Here is a 27,852-nt window from a genome sequence, read left to right on the forward strand (position 1 = left end):
TCATCTCTTTGGCAAAGCTGGTTCTGTGGAGGGGTTTTCATTCCCTTCCTTCTTGTTTCGATAATCAAACCTTTTGCTAATGATGCGCTAACGAGATCTGTTAGCAAATAATGGGGTTTGGCACTTCATCAGCTAAGCACTAGTAGTTACTGTCTTGCTTTCCAGTGATTTCTGTGCTAGAAAGAAAAGCGTTGGCTGGAAGGGTGTTTAAAATTCACTACTAAGTGTTGGCAGTTTAAAATATTATTATATTAGGATGCTTACTGGGGAAAGCCACCCAAAACTCTCTACAGTAAAATGCTTGCTGAATTGGCTACCGTGATTTATTTATTTTTTTTATTAAAAATTAATACTTGTTACATTTTCAAGTGTAAATACTGAAAAATAGCCTATGGCAAAATGAAAAGGCACAGGATTAAAAACAGCGTATTTTTTTCCACAGATACATGTTTGCTATTTGGCAAAAAAGTATTTCATACACTTTCTACAAGAATAAGCATCATTTTTAATATCTCTCTGAAGGGAGGGACCCTGTAATTTTAACCATAACAACAGAATTTGTACTCCTAAGGATGTGGTTTTTCTACCTAGTGATCCCTCCCTTTCGGGTGACGTTACAGCTGTTCTTTGGAGCAGAGGGACTGGCAGCAGAGAGCGCAGCGGGGCGGTAGCGGCCGACAGACAGCTCACCTCCAAACAGCTCAAGACAAAGAGGGATCTCTTAGGACGAGGCGGAAATCGAGGCGCAAGGACACAGACAGCACGAGTTTAATCAAGCTCTAACCTGGATTTGGGAAGAATGCACCAGAAAGGGCATCGGATACTGGCAACCAGTTCAGTGAAACACACAGGTTTGCTGAGTGGCAGAAGGCGGAGTTGTAAGACATATTAAAATTATTGTTCCTTTCTGAAAAATAGATATATAGGTGTTTGTTGGGTTTGGTTTTTATTTAAGAATTAGTCTTTGTAACCCTGATGCGGTGTCTTGATAACAGTCAGGATGTCGTTGAAACAGTCGTTTCTCTTCTGGAGCACACTGTGGCTCTTGGCACAGCCCACCAGTCACCGGGACACCGGTGTGCTCCCCAGTGGAACTGGGAGAGCTGGAGGCTGTAGTTCCCATGATTCCTGCTACAGCAGCTGCACCATTAACTTTGGCTGTGACTGAATGGGAGAACATCAGGCACGTTGTTGGCAAGAACTGTTTGTTGTGTCAGCAGAGTGTGTGTCACTCTCACCAGCATTCTTTTTGGTTACCACACTCTGCATTTCTCTGCAGGGTGCATGGCTGTGCCTCTTCTGCAGCTGAACACCTCGGAGAAAGTGTCAAAGTTCTGCAAAGATCCCATCACCCTAAACAAAGAGAAGGAATTTATTGACGTGGATGCAATGCACGGAGATTGTTGCTCTGGAAAACAGAAAGCCATGTCCATAGAGTCTCATAACTCAATTACAGCCTCAGAATATGGGATACTATATGCAAGAACAATATAGCCAATATTGTTAATAGCCAACATGATAAATGAAATGCTAGAACAGAGCACGTAGTGAGTTCTCGTCCGTTCATAGAATCATGGAATGGTTTGGGTTGGAAGGGACCTTGAAGATCATCTTGTTCCAACCCCCTGCCCTGGGCAGGGACACCTCCCACCAGACCAGGTTGCTCAAAGCCCCATCCAGCCTGGCCTTGAACCCCTCCAGGGATGGGGCAGCCACAGCTTCTCTGGGCAACCTGGGCCAGGCTCTCACCACCCTCACAGTGAAGAATTCCCTCTTGAGATCTCATCTCAATCTCCCCTCTTCTAGACTGGCAAATTTACCAGGCCAAGTAAAGGACCATACCCTTCAGCGGCGTCCTACAAGCCATGGGAGAAATTCTGAAAGTTAGTTGGGATTTCTCTCGTCTGTTGGAATGCGGCTGCCGGCAATGAGCCACTCTCTCACGCTCTGTTGGTGCAAAGGGTTGAACCAAGCAAGTTATCAATTAGTAAATGAGTTTGTAAAACCCACCTGTATTTCAGAGGGCTGTGAACATCTGTCTTTATTGACTGGCTTGCGTACTCTGGTCTGTAGGAACCACACCAAACCTAGAACAGAGGATTAACTGTTAGTATTTAATGTCAGTATTTAAGGGAACTCACTTTAGGGACCTTCTGACTGTTTTTCAGAGTTTTTCCTAAGAGCCATCCCGATTTGTTACACTATAGTTGGAGTACGTTTTATGGAGGGGGCAGAATAGATGCAATTATTTGCTAATGAGTTTTTGTTTTATCAAGTTCTTGGATCAAGATCTGACGCTTAGATATATAGATAAATAGTTATATTAGCTCTTGATTTCACTCATGTGTTTCCACAAACACACGAGCTTAAGTCTGAGGCACAAGACTGTGTGTGTTGGCTGCTGTCAAATATCTGACCTGCTGCTACATATCTGTCACTCTAAGAGTGTAAAGAGGGGAGCTCCTCATCCAGGCCGAAGGGTGAAATTCAACTCGGCAAACTTACTATTTCTGCGTTGTAATAAAGTGGTATAGAGGAAAAGAAGTGGAATCTGTAGCAACAGCTGGGTTCTGAATATGAACTCCTGTTTCAGGGCTGCTGGCTTGGTATTTCTCAGGTGTTCAGTTTTCTCCTGCGCTTGTTAAAAAATGGATGGAAGCCTGGCTGTATTGAAAGCAACAGGAATTTTCTTACAAGTGGTTGTGGAACCAATACTTACATGAAATAGCAAGCTCTTGGAAGTCGTTGCCCCTGTAGGTTGTTGTCTGACAGCTTTTTGTTGGTAGATGCCCTGTTTCTCTGTATCCTCACTCCAGCAGGTTTCACGCCCTCAGAAAAGTTATTGAAAACTCCCTCCTCTGATCTAAACTAAACCATCTTTTTCACATCTGTCTTAAGGACGTTTTGATGAGTGCAGTCACAGTGAGTCACTGTCCAAGTGGCGCTTGGGACTGGCTCTCTCGAACCTTTAGGATACCCTCACTTATACTTTCATGCAACGGCTGCATCCAAGTGTTCTTACCTGGGCAAAGTTGAGGAAGAAAAGCTGTTTGTGGGACAGATTCAGCCCGGGCAGCTTTGGCTCCTTCCCTTCCTGTTCCAGCCATTTTAAGTAGGCCTAGAAATGGGGATAGATTCAGTTCAGAGAAGCAGCAGGACCACGACGGGTGTTCCGAGTGCTCCCTGGGGTGAGAGATTTTGGTGACAGTGTATATGAACCCCGCGTCTTCCCTTTTGCTCATTTTTATCTTTCTAATACAAATCGTACAGCTAGTTTTGTGAAAAAGCTGTCAGCACAAGTACTCTGTTGACTTTTCTAGTGAAAAAAATGAAACAGATAATTTGCGTTCAGCTTCTTAAGTACAGTGATCTCTGAACTGAAAACTGTTACAAAAGAGGAAAAAAAATAGCAAACATTATGGGAGTGGAGTTTTAGAGCAGTAGTTATAGTTGGCCACTTGACCTTCACTGCCAGAAGCCGTGTGTGTTCCTTACGGAGTCACTTGGGGATCTATCCTGGATTTCTCCAGGAGGTGGCACACGCCAAAGGTGTGGCCCTGCCCCGACGGACCCTCACTCTGCGGCTGTGTCTCAGCAAGAGTGACAAAGTGTGACAGGTACGTTGCGTTGGAGTTTAGCCGGTGGTACAGATTAGCCCAATGATGCCACGGAGACTGAATACCCGTGGCTGCCGTTTGGAGTAAAATCATCAGCTTTCACTGACTTTTTCTACAGGAATTTGTATCTGGAAATAAAGTGTTAAGTCTTCTCCACCGTTCTGTGGGGATGATTTTTATCTCTTCAGGTAACTGCTCATAAAATAGCAGATAATAACCTTGCTCAATGTTAAATCCATTACCTGTTATTGTTACACATTAATTGGCCAATTTTCTTTTTTTAGGTCTATTGACATAATGGAGACAAGTTAATATGTCCTCATGGCGGCTAATTCCAAACCTTCTCTTCCCTTCTCCTTAGTCCCAAAGCGCCCAGAAGAGGCAGAGCCGAGGGCAAAAACACATTCAGCACCAGAGAACACGAGAGGAGTCTGTAGCAGGCGGTTTGTGTCACACCACGCGGCGCTTCCACGTTTGTAACAGCTTTTAGAACCACGTACATACTCACTTTAACGAAGTAATTAATTTTAATGGTGTCCCTCAGAGTCAGAATCGTCAGGTTAGATTTCTGAAAATTCAGGATGTTCTTCTCTAAACACCCTTAACTGTCGCCACATCCAAAACACCACAGAGAAAACGCTTTACTGTGACATCTGTTGGGATTATTTGTAGGAAAGACCATTCCACGCTCACACCTGAGCTCTGCACGGAAAGAGCCTCCGTGCTGGTACCTGCCGTGCTCCTATTTATAACCATGGTTTGTAAATCGGGGGGATTAAAGGTACTGGACTTCCCTGAGTCTGGGAGTCTCCTCCCCCGGTAGAGCAGGAGCAGGAAGGTGATAGGGAATAGTGTTTGTAATGGCTAAAACCACACTGAACGCAGTTTTTCAACCACAGCACAGAAGTTGTGCTCTGAAATACCAGTGGTTGAAGCAACCTTTTCCTTGGAAAGAGACAGGCAGTCCTGAGATTATCAATCCCTGCACTTTTATTCTGCTTCCCAGCTGCATGGAAAATAAACAGCAGCACAGTAGAAGGGACTTCTTTGTGTTATTTTCCTAAAGTTATAAAACACGTGAGAAAGCAGCAAAAGGAGCGAGGCTTTTAGAGACAGGTATTTTAGTAGCTATGATCCGTATCCCCCTTGGGGAAGAGATGGTATTTCCAGCTATTCTTTTCATGTCCTACCTGACGTGTCACTTCTGAGATCAAAGATGAAAAGCGTGAGAGAAATAAACTTGGGAAAAACAGTTGCTCTGCTTCATAATGTCACCAAACCGCGTTGCCAAGAAATCAGTGCTCCGTTGCCATGTGACAAGCTGTTTGAAGTCGTAGCTGCCATGTTCAGCGTTAAGGGCCTTAGAAAATGGTGTTTTACCTCTGTCCCTGGCTAATGCTGTGCCTGTTTGTGAGTGTTGCTCCCGTTTGCCTGAGATAGAAACAGGCAGCATCAAGCACTGAAGCACATCAGAGTTAGAACTACGAGAATTTGGTGTCTCCTCCTGGGTGCAAGAATGCCAGCCGTGCTGCACTGGGATGGGATCTGCGGGGACATAGGCTTCTACATATACAATTGAGGCTCTAAGTTGTTGAATATGGTAATAACATGTTAATTGTCCATTTTTCTATGACAGAAGAGGTAACCCCATTGCTGAATCCCAGGGGTAAAGTTAACTCACAATATATTTGAAAGTTACCTTATAAGCCTGTCGGACTCCTCCATTATCTGCAATATTTTCTCCTAATGTGCTTATTCCACTGACCTGTAAAAGAACAATCGTTCATTTACCCTCCAGTCAGTACCACCAGCGAGGCTGAGAACCGCGGGGGAAGCACCGGCACCCGTCACTGACAGTCCTGTCTGGGACAGAAGGAAGCAGTGACTTTGTGCTGGGGCAAAGAAAGGAGAGAATGAAAAGAAAAAATTAATAGGGGAAAAGCTGTAGATGAGAGAGAATATACATGAATAGAGCAGAACAGAACACGGGCTGCTGGGCAGAACATACACTGGCAGGAGTAGCAAAGTACAGCAGCAAACACCAGATTTCGTCCCCGCCTTGTGAAAAACTTCTCAAGGTCTGGCACACACGGGCCCAGTTCACCATTAACCCAATTAAACACAGATATTACTGGTTTTCTAGGCTGTACTACTATCCCCGATTGACAAAAAACAACCCTTGTATCTTGTTAGCTTTTGGTATGTGGGGGTTTTTGCTGATCGTCTGCAGAGATTCTCCATTTACATTCATTATTTTTCTGTATTAAAAACCGGGTGTGTGGAAAAGGTAGTTTTCACTTACGTTTTGTCCTCCCGCGAGCTCCCAGGTGTAGTTCCCGTACTGATAGACCATGCAGCGAGACTGCTCCTTGAAGTGCGTAGCTGAGAAATTGCTCCACCAGTCAAACATATTTCCATCTTTATCAAAATTTCTACCTGTATGAAAATCCAAGAAAAAAAGGGAAGTTTTGAGTGAAAGTATGTTAGGGCAACCATTCTTCCAGTGCAGCACCTTCTTTTTAACCTTAGAGCTGCATTTCCTCCTCTCTCCTCCTTTGATTCTTTGGTCTGTGCTACAGAGATTTATCAGAAAAGTTTTTGGCGCAAGGGAAAGACAAGATCAATTGGGGTAATTTCATCTCTATTCTCGATTATTCCGTGATTTCCTGTTCCCTCAGCAGTCCCGGCTTCAGTTCTGGCACTAAGGCCTGGTTTTATTTCAAACTGGATTACGCAGACACCGTGTAACAAAACTTCCCACCGGTTCTGAGGCGTCTGCGGTGCTCACTCTGTGTGTCCAGGTGACAGAACTGAGGTTCATAGAGAATTAATTACTTCGCCACAGCGGGAGAAAGCTGGAGTTGCAGCTCTGGTGTTTGTGTTCTCAGCTCTCTGGCTACAGCATGGCTTTTATTCGCTATAGATCTCCATTTCTGAGGCTCTACTGTGTGATCTGCACAAGATGAATTAACTTAAAATACCACACTGAAGAAAACCTGTGTATAAGAAATTTCTGGTTTATGGTATCAAAAGTGAGTTTTTGCCAAAACTATTTTATGTAGCATTCTAGAAAAATAATAAAGTCAATATATTTCAAACATTCGTGTTGAACAAAAGGTCCCCTGGGATTTCAAGACCCTACTGGCAGCTCCTCTGTCCCACGACTGTAGCGCACAGATTTCCTGTTACTGCAGGAGCCGGTATCTCTGCTTGGATTGTGTTTCTGCTCTGATGGTGCTGTGAAAGTAAGAGCTTTCCTGGAGAACTGTCAGTGACTCAAATTATTTTAAACATCTGCTTAATTCTTGTCTGACCTGAATGTTCATGAAACATTTGCTGCAAAACGTTCAACAGAATGGGAACAGCGCGCTCCCGGATCCTGACTTACTGGGTGTGCGGGGACGGGTCGGTCACCGCGTGTCTAACTGTCATTTCCTACAGCGCAACAAGTGCAACTGAAAGAACAGTATTTTCCCCGTTATCTCCTCACCGTTGTCGTCAAACCCGTGAGTAATCTCATGGCCGATGACCATCCCGATCCCTCCGAAGTTCAGGGCCTGTGGCTGGTGTTTGCTGAAGAAGGGGGGCTGCAGAATCCCAGCCGGAAAAACTGCCAAGAGGGGAAGAGAGAGGGAGAGCCTGAGAGGCAGCCGCGGGTTTGCACACTTTGCAGACAGATTGTTTGCTCGGTTTAAGGATCGGGAAGGAACAGAAAATATAACATGATTAGAAACAACATCATGCCTCCTCCTGTGAAATTGTTTCTCTCTTGATAAATGGAAAATGACAAGTTAATAAAGGTTTAATTTAGCCCATCTGCAAGTACAGTATCTCCTTGTCTGAGAACCCAGCATCATTTACATTTCAGCTTCAGCCTAATTTGCTGGATGGTGTTTGCTGCAGGAAGGCGAGAACAAAACGTTTAGTAACTGTCGTCTGGAGACAGGTACAGTTTGTGTTTCAGAGCCATTTTATAGGGGAATTAATGGATGTTTTATTGCGTTATTTTTGTTACAGTAAGGTTGGCAATCATATGCCGATTACCAGCGACGCTCGGGATGTGCCACACGCGCGGCAGTAATTCCCACACACCAAGTGGCCCTGGCTGGGGGTCCGGGGAGGGGGGACAGAGGAGGTCTGTCCCTCAGTCTCCTGGTGAAGGCGCTATGGAGAACCCTCGGGGTTAGTCTTCACCCCGTGGACGTAAGGTGAAAAGCATATCTGCTTCTGGAGGATTTCAGACTGCAGCAATTCATTCCAGTAACACTTTCTAAGAAGTGAGATGTTGAAATTATATAGCAAATATTGCATTTGGAGACAAAAACCTTTTTTGACAATGTACGAGGTTTTATCCATACAATTTTGGGGAGAAATATGTAAGACAGAAGGAGGAAACTGAAAGTACCATGGAAAATTATTTCCCTCAAACTAGAGACAGGAAGAAAGAGGATTTATCTGACATCTACGCTGTTGTGGGCAGCTGTGCCTGGGTTTTTGGTTTGCATATTCATCTGCAAGTTGCTTAAACCAGTTGCTGCCATATTACTTATAAGGACAAAGTGACAGAGGAACCAGTCTGCTTTAAGACTCAAGTTCCCTGCCTGGGAAGCTCACAGCTGATTGCGATCGGGATAAAACCCCTGTGGATAAACAGGGGGCCTGAGCTCAGCTGTAAGGCTGGCTCCAAGGGGGGAGGCACCAGGGAGCTAAAGGATTTCCTGTTGGGGCTGGAGGATGGGTCACAGCTTCTGCAGGTACCTACACATGGAGGTAAGTGGAAGCGATGCAAATGGAGCATGGTTCTTTCTGATAAGGCGAGAGGACTAAATTATTGGATGTTTGGACTAAAAATAGAGGACTAAAATATTGGATGTTTTTGCTTTTAGCAATTACTGAAGTTTTCTCTTGTGCTGGTTGGTTGGGTTGTTTCCTATTCCTGGCCCTTGTCCTGTGGGCAGGGCACAGCTGCTCTCTGGCCTAGAAAAGCCATGTTTTTTTCCTCTTACGGTGTTTGGTGGTACTTGGATAGTAGATCTTCTTGGCAGTCTGGGAATTTTAATAAGCACTATGTAATAGAAATGTTTGGGGTGCTCGGAATTCAGCAAAGGCTCTACAGCATCTGCAGTCTTAACCTGACCTTCTGGCCACTGGCACCAGCTCAGAGACCGGGGAGCACAGGCAGGGCTGGGCAGGCTCAATGTGTCTTAAGGCTGAAGATCTTCTCAGCTAGGAACAAGGAAGGTCAGCCTAGAAACTCTGGGAAAACGCAGAGATTTGACGTTCTGTAAGAAGAGGTGGGTTTCTCTGGTCTGGTTTGCAGCTTCAGTGCCACCTGCAGAGCCAGCAAACGGGGGAGCTGCCTGTGTGTTTATGGGGAATGTGGAAACACGAGCACAAACAGCCCAGGACACACTGAGCGCTCTCCGGGCTCCGGAGCTGGCACTGGTGTAGTGGCAGTTGCTGTCTCGGTCTTTCAAACATGAGGCTGTTCCTGTTACAGTTTATAAACTGTGCCTGCCTGGGTGGGGAAGCTGAATATCCAACAAAGCGACTGCTTGAAAAGACCAGCCTGTCTCCTTGCCCAGGATTTCCATCAGGTCCCAGGTTTGGCTCCGGGGAGCAGACCTGCACCCTTGTGGTGCAAAAAATGGTTAATTAGTTCCATGCGGCTTTTAAAATTGATGCAAACCTACCTATCTGGTTCCGATTGGGGGAATAGAATGCATTGACCACTGCAGCTCCGATTATCCATCTAAAAATAAATATTGCACACAAAGTTAGTCATGAATCTTTTTTTTTTTTTTAAGACATTCTTTTTATTGTATTATTCTTGTTTAAAAAACATAGACCGCGTATAAGGAAAGGACTGAGGTAGGGGAGAAGGGGAGAAGCCATTGAACACAGCTGTAAAGAAATACTAATATCAGGAAATAACTGATATTAGTTATATAATATATTAGTAATATAATATATATAATAACTGGTGCCATCTCATTTACGGGTACCTTTCATCCAGATCAATGACAATTTAAAGTGACAAATGCTTTTGCTCTTGAACGTGGAACAGCCACACTGGGGTAGAACACGGTGGCCGTTTACCAGCTCATCTTAACACTATCTAAGCTTCTGCCTTCCCCTGCAGAGCATCTGTCACTAATGTGTTCAGCAGTAGCTTTGCCACAGCTGGGTGGGAGGTGTCCGGCTCAGGAAGCAAACTGGACTATTAGAAGTTTGGCTAGCTCATAGCTCTGGAAATCGGGTCGTATTCCAAGGCATTTGTTGCTGAACGTGCAAGCCAGAGTTTCTGGGACATATCATGGACTTGGCAGGAACTCAACTGCACTTGAAGGACCAGAGGGGCTGTCCTGGGGATGTGGTGCAGAAAGGCTTCTTACTGGTTAGTGGTGCCCGCTGGTCACCTTGGAGCTGTTAGTAACAATTTATGAACATGCTACTTTTATTTGATTTTGCATTAAGACTATCCCTAGCTGAGGATTTGCCCAAGAGCAGAGACCCGCGAGGTGACAGCTCGGGCAGTGCAGGCTCAGACCTGAGACCTGCTCATAGAGTCACAGAAGGGACCACAAAGCGGCCAAACCTGCACCTACGACAGGAAGCTCCTGAAAAGCCCATTTATACTTTCCTAGGTGTGGTGTGAAGTAACTGGCTGGACATAAATTAGATCTGGTGCTCAGCTTTCTCGAGATTGGGCATATTTCCAACAGAATTCTGGCCAGAATATCTGAAGTGTTTTTGTCCTGAATATAAACTTCCAGAACTTCCATGATGATATCTCCTCTCCTCCTCGCTGAGTTGTCAGAAAGATCTGTCATTGCTTTTGTGTTAAGTAGTTTCAATGTAATATCTGAATGTGAAGCAGCTTGACGAAGGATTGAGAGATGCCAAAAGAACTGGATGAATTCCTACTGCAGGAGGCAACAAACTACTTGTTTAATTCCAAGAAATATCTTATAAGATCTCAGACACAAGCATTCTCAGCTGTCCACAGCATATGACTTAAACACAACAACCATTATCTCAGAGTTCAGATTGTCTGTAGCATCCACTCTGGAAACTTACATGTCTTGGTCAACTCTCTCTCGAAGTTTTTTCAAGCTCTTCTGGGCTCCAGCTCTCAGGTTTTCCAGAATATTTTCAAAGTAATTGTTTTCACTGAAGTTTAGCTAAAGAAACAGATACCCAAGTATGTTAGTAAGCTGTGCATAAAGAGGAATTCCTCATACCACTGGAAGTATCTTCTAAAACATGTTTTGATTGCAAGGGATCACTTAATAGTTAGCTTTTTGCAGCATTTATTTATTAAAATGTTCAACACCATCAATTTTGTATGCTGTTGAGTCACTTGGAAATGACAGTTTCACAGGTGTAAGTGTTCCAAGTGGCAGGAAAATAAGTGTAGGCTTGTATATAGAGGTATATGCTCCATACTTACACTGGCATATTCCTGATCTAGTTTTTCATTCTGATCTTCCAGTATATAATCTGGATAGCCAATTTGTTCTTTAATTGCCATTGCCTAGAAGAAAAGATGTTACTGTTTCCTCTTAATTGTGGTTTTTGTTAAGTTTCAATACATATAACAGTTCAAATTTTTTATTGCTATTGTCCACCCGTTTGCGAGAAACTGGATGTAAATATTTAAAGACCTTGTTGAAATGCACCCTTTTTCCTAGTGAGACTTTTCTTTTCAATATGGAACACACAGTCTTCTTCTCCCCTCCCGGGGTGCAGCCACTGTGGTGGACTTCCAGACCCTACAGCACCATCCGACAGGGATTGGGCTTAACCCTCATTTAGTGCCTTTTTTCCCCTTGGTATTGGAGCAGTTGCTGATGGTCATAAAATCTATGAAAAGTTTTCTTTAGGGGATTGCATCACGTTCAGTTGTCATTATAGTTGATGAATTTGGTGCCATCTTCTCTCATTCATAACATGGTTCACAAGACTCATTAAAGGAAATAAAAAGGTACATGACCTAACAAAGATTAAAAAGAAAAGACCAATGTAGTAGGATAATGGATAACAGGGGAGTGAACACCAAGCTTTTTTCCTCTCATTTGTAGAGGAACTGGGAATAGTGATGCTGTAAAATTCCAAGTATTTCATATTCATGATGGAACACTGAAATTCTTTGTTATCTCTGACCTTCTCTCGAGCTTTCTCTTTAGATGCCTCATCCATCCACTGTAACTCATCTAAAGTCTCGATGAACACTTCCCGAATCTTATCTATTAAATCTCGGACCTAAAAGAGAGGCAGTAAGAAATCATTCATTTAAACACTGTTTTTCGCAGGCACAGCTAAGGAGGGGTGAAAAGCTCCCTACAGAGAGATGATGTCCCCAGGTTCTATGCTTTAAAACATGGCACTTAACATCATAAATGAATTCTTACGCCTTCTGGCTCTTTGCTGATGGATATTTTTAACAGAGAACACAGGCTGGGAGATCAGATGGAGGGAATGGGCGCTGCAGAGACTGTGGATGTACAGTAGTATGAAGGGTAAACTACATACCATCCTCTTGCTCTCACCAGCAAATGTCTCCCTGACGTACATGGCTCCCACCGCGTTCTCCATGTTGTTGTTGACGTAACTCACGCACTCCCTCCAGCGGGCTTCTTCCAGCGTTGTCCCGTAAAGCGCCTGCAGCGCAAAACACCGCAGGATTAATTCTGCCTACGCATCTCTCCTAAATCATTGCCTAAAGGGGAGGGTCACCTAAGGCAAAGGCTTCCATTGTAACTGCTGTTCTGAGATTTGTTTGGAGATTACGTGACATAATAATGTCATTGTATTGACATTGATTTGGTGACTGCGGGACTCTCTTCCAACACCACGCTCTACAGTCTCTTTAGGAAGAGAGGAAATACCTTCCTGTAGCTGGCCCGAGCATCCTTGAAACGCCGACTCAAGCTGCTGACTCGATCAATCACCAGCCGCCAAATGAGGTAGTTCTGGATGGTGCTGTGTGGGAAAGCAGAGCTGAGGTTAATCCCCTGTAAAGAAAGCAACACTAGTGCAGACAGTCAGAGGGGGATCTTAATTTTGAATGGAGATAAGAAAGCAAATGATTGTTGCCAGACATCGCTTTCATTGCATCTGCAGGTACCTGTTCTTACTGAACATGCTGGCTAACTGTAGAGACATCCAGCCTGAGGACTCTGCTACCATGTCTGTTCAGGGATTAATTTCTTTTTTTTTTCCTTCTGGAATGTAACAAGAGCTAAGCTTGTGACATATTTTTTTTCTTCCCATTTAACCTTTTCTGAGCATGTGAGACACTGAGTACCACAGCACTTTGGGACCCTAGGACCTTAAAAGACATTACCCATAATTTACAGCAAAGTGGTGTCACTTTTCTCAGAGAAGCTCCACCAGAACTACCAAGCAGGCCCAATAATTTACACTTCCACAATACTTCTCCGACTTCTGTCTTGGATATTCTCCAGTTTCTTTACCTTGCTGAGTACTTTGAGAGAATCGCTTTCAGCTCTTGCAAGTAGGGCATGCCATATACAACAACTTCTTCTTCTGGGTCAACCTGAACATTAACTGAAGCCATGACACCTTGGATGAAGAGGGTCCAGTTGAATTCCTGGGCAGACAGAAAGACATACACCAAAGCTGGGTGTTTAAGTGCTTTAGTAACTGTCTGGACTTTCTATGCTCTATGGGACTGAATGTCGTTGTAGTGTTCAGCAGAAAAATGTTTTTTTAGGAGACTCTGAAGACAAGATTAAGAATGGGAATTGTTTCATACCTCTTTGCATCACTGATAAAGTCACAAAGCCATTTCCAAATGGCATGGTAATAAAAGGAGGCTGAAAGTGTTAGACTGCTCATTAAACACTTACGTTCAACGCAAACTTTTCCTGTAGCTCTTTTAGGGTCATCTTGTTGTACAACAAGGTTACATCGTGCCTTTCTTCTGCTGGGGTAGTTGCCTGAAGACAGTCACAAGGTTATTACGAGAGTCAACTGACACAAGTGTCAATGGCTGCAATTGCTTGCATGCATGTGCGCACTCAAATAATATGCAAATAAAAGAGTTTATTTTGAAAAAGAAAGCTGGTGCTGCTTTCTGAATTTCAGTACAGGAACTCAGCTTCCCCCACCCCAATTCAATAACGTTTCAGTAACATGTTGAGCCAAGAAGCTCCCTCTGTCCTCTTTAGAATGGAAGACTAAGCTCTTGGAGATCTTTAGGGAGCTGTAGACTTCTGAAGACGCAAGGGAGCAAGCCCTGGTGTTATCATAATGTATGTTTAGCAAAGGATAGCTTATCCTGCTTTAGGAGACTTCTAGTCCTAACCATATTTATTTTTAGAGCAGACACAGCAGCAGTGTATACAGTAGACATAATTATACACACAGAGGCTCTGATTTCTGGGCTGCTCGTGGCACAAGAAGTTGTCTTCCCCCTGTTTTCTTCTAGGCTGTGAGTTTTCTGCTGTGTTGAAAACTCTTGCTCAAAAGAGCAAGAGAATCTCCCCTTGCCCACCCCCCCGACACCCTGAGCAGTTCTTGATTTCCGTACTCACATTTGCGATCTCAGTTTCAAGCTCCATAACCTTTGCCATTTCCTCTTGGACAAAGGAATCATCTTTAGACATGTTCTTGTCTTCCCGGATCATTTTGGCGATGGTGATCATGAACTGCAGGTAAGCTTCTCTCACCTGCACACAAGAAACAGAGCATGTCTAGCACTGTGAAGGAAAGCATTTCTGTCTATCACTTCTCATCCAGCAAACCTTTTTTTTTGTTGTTGTTATTTTAGCTTTACCGTGTGCTGTGAAAAAGTTTGGCCCTGGGGGCCACAGCCTCTGCCCTTGTCTCAGTGCAACTCTCCCCACTCCATTTTTCTTGTCTGTTTTTCTGCTACTGCAATTCCAGTTCATCCTGGAATACGTTGCACTGCAGTTGCCAGTCTCAAAATACATAGAGAAAGCGACGCTTTCTGCTTCCCTGTGCAATCCAACTCTGGTTTTTGGGGCTAGAATTACTACTTGAGCAAAGAGAAAGCTCTGTGCTTTGAGTTATGCTGTGGGAGTAGTGATCCCTGCTCACCAACATACCAGGGTAAGCATGGAAGGTTTAAGTTCTCTGAAAGTAATACCATAAATCTTCTAAACTATCTTCTCTTCTGAAAGAAAAGCTCTGTCTCAGATGGTTCCCAGTGATACCTTAGCTTTATTCCTAATAGGAGGGTATGGCTGTGGTTTATGCCTCAGACTGGTTCTTGGAAAGATATTTGGCTGCTGAGGGAATACTGATCTCTGATACAGGAAAGCTTAATATTACCTATTCTTCTTGCATACTTTTGTTTCTCCATAGACCTTGGAAACCAGATAAATACAGTAACTGTTGTGAAATGGAGTCTGGGCGCTTACATGATGATGATTTGTGGTTTTAGGCTGAATGCTGAGGCCTTAATCAGGCCAGACTCCCACAGGCCTCGGTGGGAGTTTCGCCAAAAGATGCTGGACTAAGCACAGGGGGAGTTTGGGTCATCAGAGTTTGGTTCATTGTCTGTGGGAAGTGAGCTGTTAAATAGCAAATAAAAAGGGGTTGTGTCTCCTCCTTACTCATTAAGATTAAAAACAGAGCCTTAGCCCTTCTTCATAGCTTCAAATTAAAACTGTATTAAGCAGTAGTGATTTTCTTTTGCTAATTTACAATTGTCTGTGTACTGTACCTGATTTTCTACCTCTTACAAGTCAATCCAAGTCTGACTTTCATGCAACGATGCATAAATATCCCTCTTTTCTGCTGTAACCACCACTATATATGTGAAACCTGTGGAAAAGAATTCTAATTCCCAACACAACTGCATGAAGACTGTATCGTGAGACAGATTAACAGGAATTGGCAGTTTATAAAGGTGTCCAGAAGGTGTGGAAACCATCTCATAAAAACTTCACAGGACTCTGTATGAGAATAGAGTCAAATACATTGAAGTAAGAAGAAAACTAGTCTCACTGATTTTTTCTTTTTTTTTTTTTCCTCCTCCCTTACAACCAGGAGACAAAAGAGTCTAAACTGGTGATTGTTGTGTCTCTGTATTCCCTTCCATTCGTGTTAGGAAAATTAGTTTGATGTTAGGCTGCAAGTCCTCTTTGTTAGTATGACTGAATTGAGGAAAGTAAAATGTACTAAAGCAGTATTTTCATCTTTGAAAACTATCTGGCTATGCTTGCAACAGCTTTTTATGTAGTTACAGAAACCCTCGCACTTTTGCTCTGAGGATTGGCAGAGAAAAGTAGTTATAAAATAATCTCTCACAATTTTCATGTACTTTTTTGGGAAAGGGAAGAGTAAGTGGGAGCAGATTCTTACTAGCTGAGTATCTGTTCCATTGATGCAGCTTTTGCTGCTCCACGGAAAACACTTTATTTTTTAACTTTTTTCCCCTGAATGAACATGTGAAAAATTCTGAATATTCTGGTGTTCAACATAATGTTTTGGGGTATTGTATGTTCAAATAGGTGAATTGTCATACTGGATCATATCTAGAATTCATCTTTCTGGTACCTTGTAATATAGTTGCCAGAACCAGTAGCTTTAAAAGATAAAAGCAAATCCAAGATAATGTGAACCTATCCTTCAAAATTAGACTGTTTAAGCTATAAAACATGATGATTTTATTTTCCCACAACCTTCTCATCTGAATTGGCTGGTTCTGGGGTGGCTTGATATTTATACAGTTGTTCAGTCCTTTTGTAAACTTTACAAAATTCTGGCATAATTAGGAAAAAATGTAGCAATGAATGTCAGTCTAATTGTGATTGTTACAGAACATGAAGATTGATATATTTGAGTTTTCCAAGACACAGGTATCAGTAATAGTTGTTTTAGTAGCACACAGTAAACAAATGACAAGGAATACTTACTCTTTGATAGTTGCCCCCATTGAAGTAGTAATCCCTGGATGGCATTCCCAAACTCGGCTGGTCAATCTGAAGGAAATGATACGTTTCTTTAGTTAGGGATCAACAGGAACTGGTGGGGTTAAAGGAATCCTTGAAAGGCAACACAAAATGCTGCGTGTGCCTTCCTTTTGGTGTTGGAATGACAAGAGTAAACTTTTACCAAAATATAAAAAAACTTTAGCCTTCTAGGAAGCGGGGTGAGATGGGAGGCAAAACTTTCCTCTCTGGATTTCCAGATAAGGACAGGACAGAGACTCAGTGTGGGTTAGTAAGCAAAATTGTTTCAGTAACCATTGAGATCCAAGAATAAATTTGGAAAAGAAGTTGCTTGACTTGAGGGCCAGTCTTCATGGAAAAGCATAGATGAACAAACTCTGAAATATTATTTACATGTTTTAAAAACACAGTTTCCTGCTATGTTATACCTCACCATCATTTTGCAAGTCACAAGAATTTATAACCCTTAAATGCTGTAAATCAACAAAGATTCAACAAAAATTATGCTACAATAAAATGCTTCCCAATGTGACAGACAGATCTGCCACGTGGGGTAGGGAACTGTTGCATTCGTTTTGCCAGTGTGGTGCATACTCGCTGATGTACAGAAAGCTAATCTGTATGGAGGGTAAATAACTATCCATTATGATTCTGGCAAATTAATAATTCCCTATGATCTTTTTCTTACGTAAATGATGTGTCTGCTGGAATCCCGGTCATCGTTCCACACAAACATGTCAATGAGGACACGTTTGTTAAATCTAGAGTTCATTATGGAGAGTTTTTCTTCCATGCTCCAATTTGGCTCTGGGAGATAAAAGGGGAAATACACATTATTTATCGATATGTATCAGGACTGATTAAGTTGTATAGTTTGTAAGTCTATTGCTGAAATTGTTTAGAACCAGACTGGACATGATATGACAATATTTGCACAGGACATTCCTGTAGTGGCTAATAATGGCAAGACTGGTCTTAGTGTCCTTATCTGTCTCAGTGATAGCATCAGTAAATGATTTATACATATATATATATATATGCAGTTGTCTATGCATAGTATAAATCGCCATGACCTTGCCTAGTTAGGCAGTTACGCTCCAAACCCTAATTAATATGCAAGCTTATATTGGTTATATTGACCAACTTGAATAATGAACACAAATCCTTTACGTTTCCTGTCTTAAAATGTACACTGTTCATGAATGAGATCTTATAATATGGGTATTAAATTGATATTATCTTATTTGATCACTGCATGCTGAAAATATACGATGCCCTGACTTTTGTTTATGAAGAAAAAGTTAAACCAGGATCCAATACAAGGACAGTAGTCTCCTCAGTGCAGTAAATAATTCTGACAACGCTACTGAACTCTTTCAGGCACAGCACTACCTTTGGTCTTGTTCCAGTCTGCAGAAGCCACTGGCCAATCTCCAATCACGGTTAAGGCCTGAAGCAGAGGCAATGAATCTCGTTGCTCTATAAGACCTGAGAGAGGAAAAAAATACTATATTATTTTCATAGGAAAAAAAAGAAGAAAAATGGGTAACAGGCCTAACAGTTTAAATCTGAAACTGAATTTGTCATAGCAGACAATAAGAGATAACAAGAAATCATTTGTTGCCTACATTAATCCTCAGAAAAGTAATGAAAATAATTCTGTTGACTCCAGTACTGATTTTGAATGGGTTTGGGACGTGGTTTTGCATTCAGAAGGGAAGGCTTTGCATTGATACCTGAGGTAGGATGGATGTTGGTTACCTTTCTGCATCCCAGAATGTGTATATTAAGCCTTAACGATGCACCAAGGCATCTCCACCCAGCTGCACATTAGCTTTCCAGGCAGGACCATGCAGATTAGATAGATATTGACTGGACTCTTGCTTGAAAGTACATCGGTAGTTCTGTGCATTTGGTGTGGAACAAGAGAATCAGTGGAATGAGAAGAAACTCACTCTCATTCATGCATGACTTGTAAAGTATTTTAGCTTTCCGAAATGCTTCTCTGTCCCCTCGATCTGAAGTCTCCAGCACACCTGGGGAAGGAACCATGGCAGTGAGATTTTTTTTTTGTTTTTCCCCTGGAGAGCTTTGATCTTTTCATAGAAATCATTGCAAATTCAGGGCTATAATAAATACTTCTTACCATAGGCTTCAATCACTGTGAAGCCAGAGTGCTCTTTAAAGGAGCTATTAATGGAAAAAGTGTCAGGAATAAGGACATGCATACAGCTTGTCCTGCTCCTTTTGAAGTTAGTACCAAATCACCTGTGGCCAATTTTTAGTGGGAACAGGATGTTCCCACAAAATGGATGTAGTAAGAGATCTAGAGATTAAAGGACTATAGAAAAAAATCACAATCAACACTTCTCTGGAAATTTATTTCTCTGTGCAGTAAATAACATCTGAAACTCAACACAAGTGCACAACCAAGGATAGAGTAGCTGCATTCCTACCTTTTAGGATGATCTCCAGCTCGTCTCTCAGGATGTCAAAAATGCTGTATCTGGAGCTAGTTTCTGGGATAACGTGCCGGTTCAGCCAGCCCCCACAGGCGTACTGGTAGAAATCCTTGCAAGGGTCCGCAGTTGGGTCCATATTCTGGATGATTCTAGCAGCTAGGTACCAAAGAATTGGAGAGGTGAATTCCACAGGCTGCCCAGTAACCTCTGGGACTACCAAAGACTGGCAATCGGGCACCTTGCTTATGCTGCTTATAGTGGATAACACTCATTCTCATCATTATGACTCAAAGAATCTTATTTGCTGCTTAAAAAATGCAAGGAAGGAGCAGGCACTTGCACTGCAATTGTACTGTTTTTCAGAGGAAGCCCCTGAATGACCGAATAATTCTCCCAGAGGCCCGAGCGTGCTGCCCAGTGCCCTGCCAGGCATTCCTTTGCAACTTCTTCAGTCTTAAATACTGTTTATTCAGGTTCAGTAGAACTAACAATACGTAAAACACCACCTCTGCAATAATCATTCCCAGCAACAGTCATTACCTGCTGTAACACATCCGGGTGTGGTACAGACGTTGCCTGAATTGGTGCCGTAGTGAGTGCCTGCAGAGAGAGGAATAAGAAAGCAGATAAATGAGTTGTTTCGGAGAGAAATTGCTCCCAATGCCACTCGCCAGCAGCCCAGCCCCAGTGACAGCTCTCTTCAGTTTCGGAGAAGCAAGTGAATATTAGTGCCAGTGAAAGATATCAAATGACAACTGTGAAGAAATCTCTTATCTACAGATTTATGAGGAAAATTTATTGGAAGAGTCTTGACAGTGAGTTTTAACTCTCCTGGAAGGAGAATAAGACCAGTTTGGTGGTATGTGGTTGTTTTTTTTTTTTTTCCCATGCCAACTGCCTCCACAGTCTTTCTGACACGTACTGAAAGCATGAGATCCCTTTCTAGGGATCTCCTACGAGATGCTTTAAGTGTCTGAGCTCTTTTATGAACTTCAAAGTCACTGTCACTGAAAGGTTTAAATAGGGGCAAAAAGCCCATAGCTGGGTTACTGTTTTCACGCTGTTTTGAGTCACAAAGATCAAATTTAGGAAAAGAAATGACTCCTCTAAGTGTGTGTGTGTTTGTGGAGGAAGCAATTAACAGACGTGTTTGGTCAACATTTCAGATGTGCCCTCTGAGGTTACTCCTTGCTGCTCAGCAGAGATCGCTCCTGAATGAGTAACGTTTGCTCATCCCAGCAGAACCTGGGAAGTGCTGCTCTTGGCTATTAATTTTCTATGTGCTTCCAATTGCATCGGTGGTGAGCAGGAACCGAAATGGGAACAGTCCCTAACCCTTATTTCTTGGTGGGACTCTGCTGGGCGTCTGAGGGCAGTGACTACCGAGGCTCTTGATGTGAATTCACAGCCCTAAGTTCTGCTGCAGAATTGCACTGAAGCCTGTGTGCATGAACATAGAATTTTTTACGCTGAGTGCTAAAGTGAGTGTGTTTGTGATGCTGGTCAAGTCACCCTCCTGCGTGCTGCTCGGTGCAGAACTGGGATGGGAGGTATCTAAGCACCCCAGCCTGACGAGTGGCCTTGGCCCTGGGTACAAGAAAACTAATTTTGCTGTTTTAACTTCCTATCTGTGAAACTGGAGTAGCTTAATATCTACTTACATTAAATAAGCGACTACTTGGTTCCACACTAGAAAACAAAAACTTGATACCCTTACTCTCCAACAGGATTAGCCATGTTTTTAAACTTTATTTTTTGATCCTTACACTAAGATGTTTGCGGAAAAGAGTTACTGAAAAAACAATCCTTCCAATGAAAACAAGCGTTTTACATGAGAGCAAACAAGATTACAGTAATTCAGATAGAAATAAAACAGTAGGGAAGAAAAGAAGGCTTTGAAGTTCATCAGTGGAAGCAACATAAAAAGCCCCCACTGTGATTGGGAACGTACCATTCAGGCGAGCGCTGTCGTGCTGTGTGGGAGTAGATCTGCATTAGAATAACTGCACGCCTTAGTGTAGTTTAGTGTCTAGCAGTCTGAACCCAGGATGAGCAAAATACACATAACAATGGGAAGACTCACACAGAGGAGTTAGGCGCCTTTGGGTTTTTTTGGTGAAGCTAAGCCCAAGTTGCATCAAGTTTCCTAAACTCCCTAATAATTAAAAAAAAAAAAAACCAACCACAAACAATGACAACTAACACCAAAAATTAAAAAAAAAACAACAAAAAACAAACACCAACAAAAACCACAAACTAAAAGTCCAGGGTATTTCCAAGACAGAAAATTCTTTGGGGAAAAGAAACTAGTAGTTCAAAGGTACATGGAAATTTTCCATCAAGGGGAAACAGCAATGGGCAAGGTGAGAAAGAAATAACCGTACTATATGTACGCTGTGTTTTTCTCACTGTTTCTCAGGGACAGGCAGGACTCAAAGGAAACTTTTTTTTTTTAATCAAAGCTTCTCTTTTTAATATACCCTGACAATGTCTAACTTCAGTTTCCGCAATGCAACTGCTTTCAACAAGATTCTAATTCCACACATTCAAAAAGCCCTTTTGATTGTGAAAATGTAACTGAGCTGTATAAGCAGAGAAGCCAAATCTGCTCTGAAACCTTGGTTGCACGCTTGGGACTCTGAAACTCTGCCACGAAACCAGATCATTGGAAATGGCTGGTGAGGGGCTCTCAGTTTACTTCTAAAAGTGGCTCCTTTGTTTTAATATCAATTATTTCTCTTATGCCTCTGTACCGCTCCCGACAAAGGACCAAGCCAACCTGACTCTGTGTGAGATGTGACCAACACTGCCCTGTTTCACTTCACAATGTTTGTTGGGCCTTCGCTCACTTGACTGAGGCTCTGTCTCCTGCACCTCCTGAACTTCAAATAACTAGAAACAACTATAAAATGCATCTTAAAAGTGTCAGCTTGACAACTCTATGCCCTTAATTTTTTTCAAACTACTTTGCTAAAAACAACTGTCCAAGCTTTCAGTGTACATATAGGTATTTCTCTATATATTTATATTTTCCTCCCTGGTTAAATATTGCTGACAGGTTGGGCTATAATGGCATAGACATCCATGGAGAAAGACTGCTGCAAGTACAGATGTGGGAGGGAAAACTCGGGTTAATAGTCTATAAAGCCTAGAAGTTGAAACAAAAATGTCTAGCAGGGTTTAGATGGATGTGATAGGGAATTTCTGAATATAAAATCTGAAGTGGGACATGGGCTCATATTTGACAATAATGTAAAGCATAAAAATGGTGATTTGTAGCAGCGGAAAACTGGCAGAGATTGTTCAGCTCTGAATCCCATGTTCTCCCTGCTGCATAGAAAGTGAACACATCAGTAGAAGGGTTTGTGGGGAATCAAGACTCGCCTCTTCTACCAACCCTTACCACCCACTTGTCTTCTCCCTTGGCTGAGTTCATCTGGGATCCAGCTTCTTACAGTGATTTTTTTTTTTTTTTTTTTTCTCATAAAATTAATCACTCTGCTTTCCCACCTCTTTCTTCTGAGAGACCCTTCCTGGGCTATACCTTCTAGAATTATTGAAGAGGGATGTCAAAAGAACAGAAATGAGCCAGAAAGATTTCATCACTGGAACTACTTTGTGAGGTACTAAGCTCCCTCATGGCTCTCAAATTTCAGGACCTCTGCAGTATCACCCTTGCATTTACTTCATTAAAAAAAGTGATACTCTTGCTCTGTTGATAGTCTTGTAAGTAGAAAAGAACCAAGGAACCCTTTGAAGATTGGAGGTTTTCCTCTCTTTCAGTCTGATAGAGCACCATCAGAGAATTAATAAGGGAAGGGAAGCTTTAATGGAGCTAAATAAAATGACCTTAGCTGTGGGACTACTGATGAAAGAAAATGAGGGAAAATAAGTACTTCAGAGATCAACTGCTCCCCTGAAAAATGGCAGAGCTGGGACATGCTTCAGACCCCACTGGATTCACTGTAGAGAATTCTATTTTCTTAATTTGACTTTATAAGAAGCTACTGAATAGTATTGCATTATTGGTCAGCAGCAGGACATAAGAATAACTTCTGAGACCTGCACAGCACCACAGTCCTCTTTGGCAGCTCATCTTTTGAATGACAATTATTTTAAAAGACAAGTTGCTTTTCACAGCCTGATTAAGTTCCTTTTTTAGGCAACAACAGTGAAGCAAATCATTCTGTGCAGCCTCTGGGGCACACAGTTTGTGTTCAGAGTTTTCCCACTGTGTTTTGTGGACCCCAGATGGCTGGGGATGGCACACACGGAAACAATTAGCTCCGTGGTTGTCATCAGGCAGTCAAGTGTGAGCTTCACCTCTCAGCACCTTATCTACTTCTCGCATGGATTGGTGGGCAGAAGTGCTGTCAGCACCGCAGACTGCCTTTGTTGGGATCGTAACAGTGAATTGTTTGCAACAAGTAATGTAATTGCCAAATTTAGCTCTTCCTCCTCTGAGAGGGCCGTTTGTACCAGGTGTCAGTGTCTTCAAATGGACTCCATAACATGAGTGTTTAATTTTTATTCCACCTTTCCTATGATTTCATACCTATACTCTACCTTTAAGCATGGCTGAGACAATTTCATGGGAAAATCAGTAAACGGAATATTTCCCTACTTTTGCAGCCCTGTAGGGTCTGTCACTCCCCATTCATGCTTTACACTCGTGTGACTCTGAGTAGAACTGAGCAGAGTCTCACCACCCAAATGTCATTTGATCATGACTTTTGTGTTACTGCCACTTATTTAAATTCTCCATCTCCTTTGAATAGATGCCTCGTTAATGAACATTGACAAAGTCAAAGACTGAGTAGGCACCAGTCTAGGAGACAAGCCAGACCTCAGCCACAACCTCTTCTCAGTGTTCCAGCGACCAGTTTAGATACTGCCCCCAGTCAGCAGGTTCTTGCGAATCTATTATTCAAGTGCATGTTAATTGCATTCACAGCCCAGGAAAGGCAGGAGGATAACATCGCTTTTTGAAATCTACTCCCGGAACAAGGTGCTGCTTAGTCCAAGTGTTGTATTTCTCTGTTTGTTTGTTTGTAGCCTGCCTGGCAGTCTGTGTAATAGATGTGAACAGTGACAACCTGTGGGGATGTAGACACAAAAAAATATCTGCGAATCGTACTTGTGAGAAACCCTGCGAACTCAGAAACCAGAAAGAGAATAAAACATCAATTAAACTAATAACGTGACTTTTTGAATAGTCAGGACCAGCAGTTAGAGGAGAATGTAAGCTGTTTGTAACTCCAAGTTGTCTGGAGAAGTCACTGTAACTTGATATGTCAGCTACAAGAGGTGTTGAAATGTTCTTCAGACTGCAACCTTTCCAACCAGTGATGAGAGCTGGAGTTTAGTAAATATTTGTAGAACAGAACTGAGAGCGAGCTGTGAAAAGGCTGCAAAGATGTACGTGTGGGTGTGATGGAAAGATTGAGAGCATGGTGCATTCAGATTGAAAACTGAATTATTTCAGTTCTGTCTGCCTCCCTTTCTATGATCACCCAAATATTACTCTGCTATTCCTACTGTATTTTCCTTTAGGTTATTTAGACAAGGTTTTATGGGTATGAAAACTTCTCTGGATGTCAAAAAATCACCAAACTGCTTCTAGAACTATAAAACTGCATTGCTGTGAGAGCTTCTGTTTTTGTTGTCTGGCTAGATAGATAAAAATCGGTCAGTATTAACTGGCATTACATGCATTATTGCTGTAACCAGAGGCTGTTTCGCGCACCACGGTGCTCTCCTGCAAGCTACAAACAAGCAGAACAAAAATGTACTCCCTGAACCACAAAACTTCAGATATAAAGAGAGAACATAAGGTAGAACAGGTAATCCTTTTAATTTTCCATTAGCTAAACAGAATTATTTTGTAGAAGCCTGTCTGGGCAGAGTCAGTCTGATAAAGGATGTACAGGGATGAAGTGCTGAGTCTGAATCTGCTCTTACTAAAGAATCCAGCACCCTGTACACATCTCAGAATTCTTTAATTTCTCTCAAATGTTAATTTTAAGGATAATATTCTTGGTTCTATCACAAGAATGCTGCTCAGCTACATTTTTTTTTTTTTCCTATTGCAGTGTAGGATTTATATTTATGTTGCACAGCTTTGAGCAGTATGCGCTTTTCACTTGGGAAGTCTGAGAGACTTCAGCCTTTTGCCTGGGGATGGGCCTGGATGTAACATCAAAACAGAACCAAGTGGAGTATTTGGATGAAATTTTGAAGCCAAAAAAGGCTCCTGTTCTGCAGGAACATTCACTGGTTGCACTGAAGAGCTCTTGCTTTCCCTGTTAGAGTCAAGTAGCGCATAGAGACACTCATCTCAAAGATGGTGTAGACTGAAGTTCCTGCTGATCCATTCCTACCTGTGGATCCCCTAAAGGTTGCTCGAGGGTACATCATGGTGTCTCCTGTCACGGTAGTTCAATTATGTGTACTTAAATGTGACCTGGGAGAGGGAGAAGGTGGCTCTGGGTCGGTGGACACTCCTCTGAGGCATGAGCAAACAGCCGGGAGGAGCCGTGCAGGATGAGCAGCTTATCAGCTCCACCATCCCCTTGCGCTCACGTTTTGCTCAGGAATGTCTGAATCTGGGCAACGTTTCTAGTGCAAGTTTAATTGCTGATATGAGCTTGCAAAATATTTAGATTTCGGAACTGCTTTCTCACAGATAAGTCTTTCATCCAAAAAAAAAGCTATGTAATAGCACTTGCTTTACATTCACACTCTTCCCATGGCTTTGCATGAGACACCAGCATTTGGGTAAATATTATGAATACCTGAATTCCACTGTGCCTGAGCCCAAGAAGCAAGATGTAGAGCAGACTTCCCAAATCCTTTATGCATGAAAGCAACACAATGCTGCAGAGCTCAGTGTTTTGATACAGAAACTCCTACTCTAGGACCTAGCTCCAGGGAATTTTTTTTTTTCCTCCTGTCTCCTGAGCTAAGACAATAAGTATAAGCAACTTTTGGATGAGTGTGGTGAATGCCAAATACTCAGAGATTTCCTCTAACACTGGAACAAATGCTGGTAACATTCAGTTGCTGGTAGCAAAAGGAGTAAATAATAAAGAGGCTTTTCTCATGAATTTTTGCTCAGAATCGTGCAGCGTTGTACTTACAAGTGCTGAAGAAAGCAGTTCCCTGCAGGCAGGGGATGCAGAGACAATGTAAGGAGGAAACAATTCCTTGCTTCAGTTTTGCTATTTGTACTTCTTGGGTTTATTCCTGAGTGTTTTAACGAAGCTCTGAATCCAAGAGGCATCCATAGAAATAACAAACGAGAGGCAGGTGCTGCTACCAATCATGTTGATTGCTTCATGGGATTTTTAAATAGGATGTTGCATTTGGTGTGCTAGTGGAAAAACTTAGTTTTGAGAGTAAGGATGTTCTGCAGTTCCCATTTAGGCAGAGCACCTCAAAGGAATATGCCTCAGTGTCAGGTTTCCCGTGTGACATTTGCATGAAAGTCACTGAACCAAATCTCACCTAGAAATCAAATTGCTCCCTTTCCCCAGCAGCACACTGGCTTTTGTTTTTTTTTTTTTTTTAAAAAAAGCTTTCACATCATAATAAGCAATCTCCCCTTTAGATGTGTTAAGCAGCTGTTGCTTTATAACTCCTGGCAATAATGAATTTTGACTCAGGCTTCTATAAAATAAGGAAATGTTAAGGCTTACACAGGCACACACCTTCACCTCTAAAATAGTGCAACATTTTTTTTTTTTACCATTTTCAAAACTATGCTGAATTCAATAAAATGCATAGAATTAATTAAAACCATAGAATCTTACATTACATAATTTAAAAATAAATAAAATACAACATAATCCTCTCTGTGCACGAGCTTGGAACAAGGCAGGGATAGCCAAGTCACTCGCAGAGGTGACCTCACCATCTCCCTGTATTTGTGTTTTCATTTAGTTCTGCAAAAAGACTTGTATGTTGTTTGCAAAGGGAAGAGGAGAATTATTCACGGGTTCCTTACCTCTGCTGCTGGCATACAGGATCACCAGGGCGACCACTGCACAAGTCATGAGGAGCAGCAAGACAGCCAGACCGATTGCCACAAAGCTCCAGGATTTCTTCCCAGATTTTGTTGATTTTTCCACAATATCCATTTGACTTTCTGATTTCCCCATTATTGTAACTCTAAATTAGGGAGGGGAGGGTAAGAAAGAATTAACAGCACAGCTAAATCAATATAGGGATAAATGCATGACAAATCAGGGAGAAAAAGGAAGGAGAATAAAAGCAGAGGGAAAGAAAACTTCCAAATTATTACATGTATTTGTCCATTTGATTGTCCACAGACTTGCCAACCTCATTCTCCATCTCCTGTGCCCACCAGATTGTCCGTGCTGGGGGTGTGCTGCTGGGGGCTGTTCTGGGCTATGCTACTGCAGGCTCTCGGTGGTGCCGTATCCCAACTCCAGGAGCCCGCTTTGGGAAGGATGGAAAAGTCTCATGACCAGGTTGGGCAACTCCTTTCTCCCAAACAGGGAAGGAGGGGAAAAACTGCCTCCTTCCACTCCCTGCTTTGAAAGCCTCTTGCTGTTTTGAAGAATCTCCCCTGTGGCTGTGAGCAGGTCTGCAGGACTCTGTTAACAGCAGTAGAATCCAAAAAGAGATCCTTCCAGGTGTGAGTGCCTTTGAGCTGTGTCTGCCCCTTCCTCGGCAGAGATGAAGGGTTTGGGAAGTAGAAGGCTCCTAGAAGATGTGTCAGCCCCCAGGTTTGCAGGAGTTTGTGACCTCCAGCTTCTCGGTCTTCTCCGAGCCATGCTCAAACTTCGGAGCTCAGCCGTGTGT

General features: G+C 42.5%; 1 protein-coding gene across 2 annotated transcripts; it reads right to left on the reverse strand.

The window, feature by feature from the left end:
- Positions 1-306: 306 nt before the first annotated feature.
- MMEL1 (membrane metalloendopeptidase like 1) lies at positions 307-27,852 on the reverse strand. 2 transcript variants are annotated; one of them, XM_074161587.1, is made up of 23 exons: positions 27,329-27,852; positions 27,032-27,195; positions 19,567-19,626; positions 19,021-19,182; positions 18,520-18,600; positions 17,957-18,052; positions 17,253-17,371; positions 16,529-16,594; positions 14,180-14,314; positions 13,493-13,582; positions 13,097-13,233; positions 12,509-12,602; positions 12,153-12,281; positions 11,784-11,882; positions 11,071-11,154; positions 10,698-10,801; positions 9,311-9,369; positions 7,108-7,227; positions 5,920-6,053; positions 5,317-5,382; positions 3,023-3,118; positions 2,011-2,087; positions 307-1,353 (listed from the first exon to the last, which is right to left on the reverse strand). In XM_074161587.1, exons 1-23 carry the CDS (start codon positions 27,376-27,378, stop codon positions 1,254-1,256), a joined length of 2,322 nt encoding a protein of 773 aa, XP_074017688.1. In that variant the 5' UTR covers positions 27,379-27,852; the 3' UTR covers positions 307-1,253. The 2 variants fall into 2 exon arrangements, with proteins under 2 accessions (XP_074017688.1, XP_074017689.1); XM_074161588.1 differs by lacking the exon at positions 27,329-27,852 and having other exon boundaries at positions 312-1,353; positions 19,567-19,602; positions 27,032-27,185.

This window comes from Numenius arquata, chromosome 20, assembly GCF_964106895.1.
Source record: "Numenius arquata chromosome 20, bNumArq3.hap1.1, whole genome shotgun sequence".
NCBI classification, from domain to species: Eukaryota; Metazoa; Chordata; class Aves; order Charadriiformes; family Scolopacidae; genus Numenius; species Numenius arquata.

What these genes read in the sequence shown, in the direction of transcription:
- MMEL1 (XM_074161587.1), bottom strand. Translation starts at nt 27,378, where the DNA reads ATGGAGAATGAGGTTGGCAAGTCTGTGGACAATCAAATGGACAAATAC. An exon ending in CCAGCAGACACATCATTTAC is followed by an intron (nt 16,595 to 17,252) that starts GTAAGAAAAAGA and finishes CATTTCCTTCAG; the next exon opens with ATTGACCAGCCGAGTTTGGG. An exon ending in TTGAAACTGAGATCGCAAAT is followed by an intron (nt 13,583 to 14,179) that starts GTGAGTACGGAA and finishes GACTGTCTTCAG; the next exon opens with GCAACTACCCCAGCAGAAGA.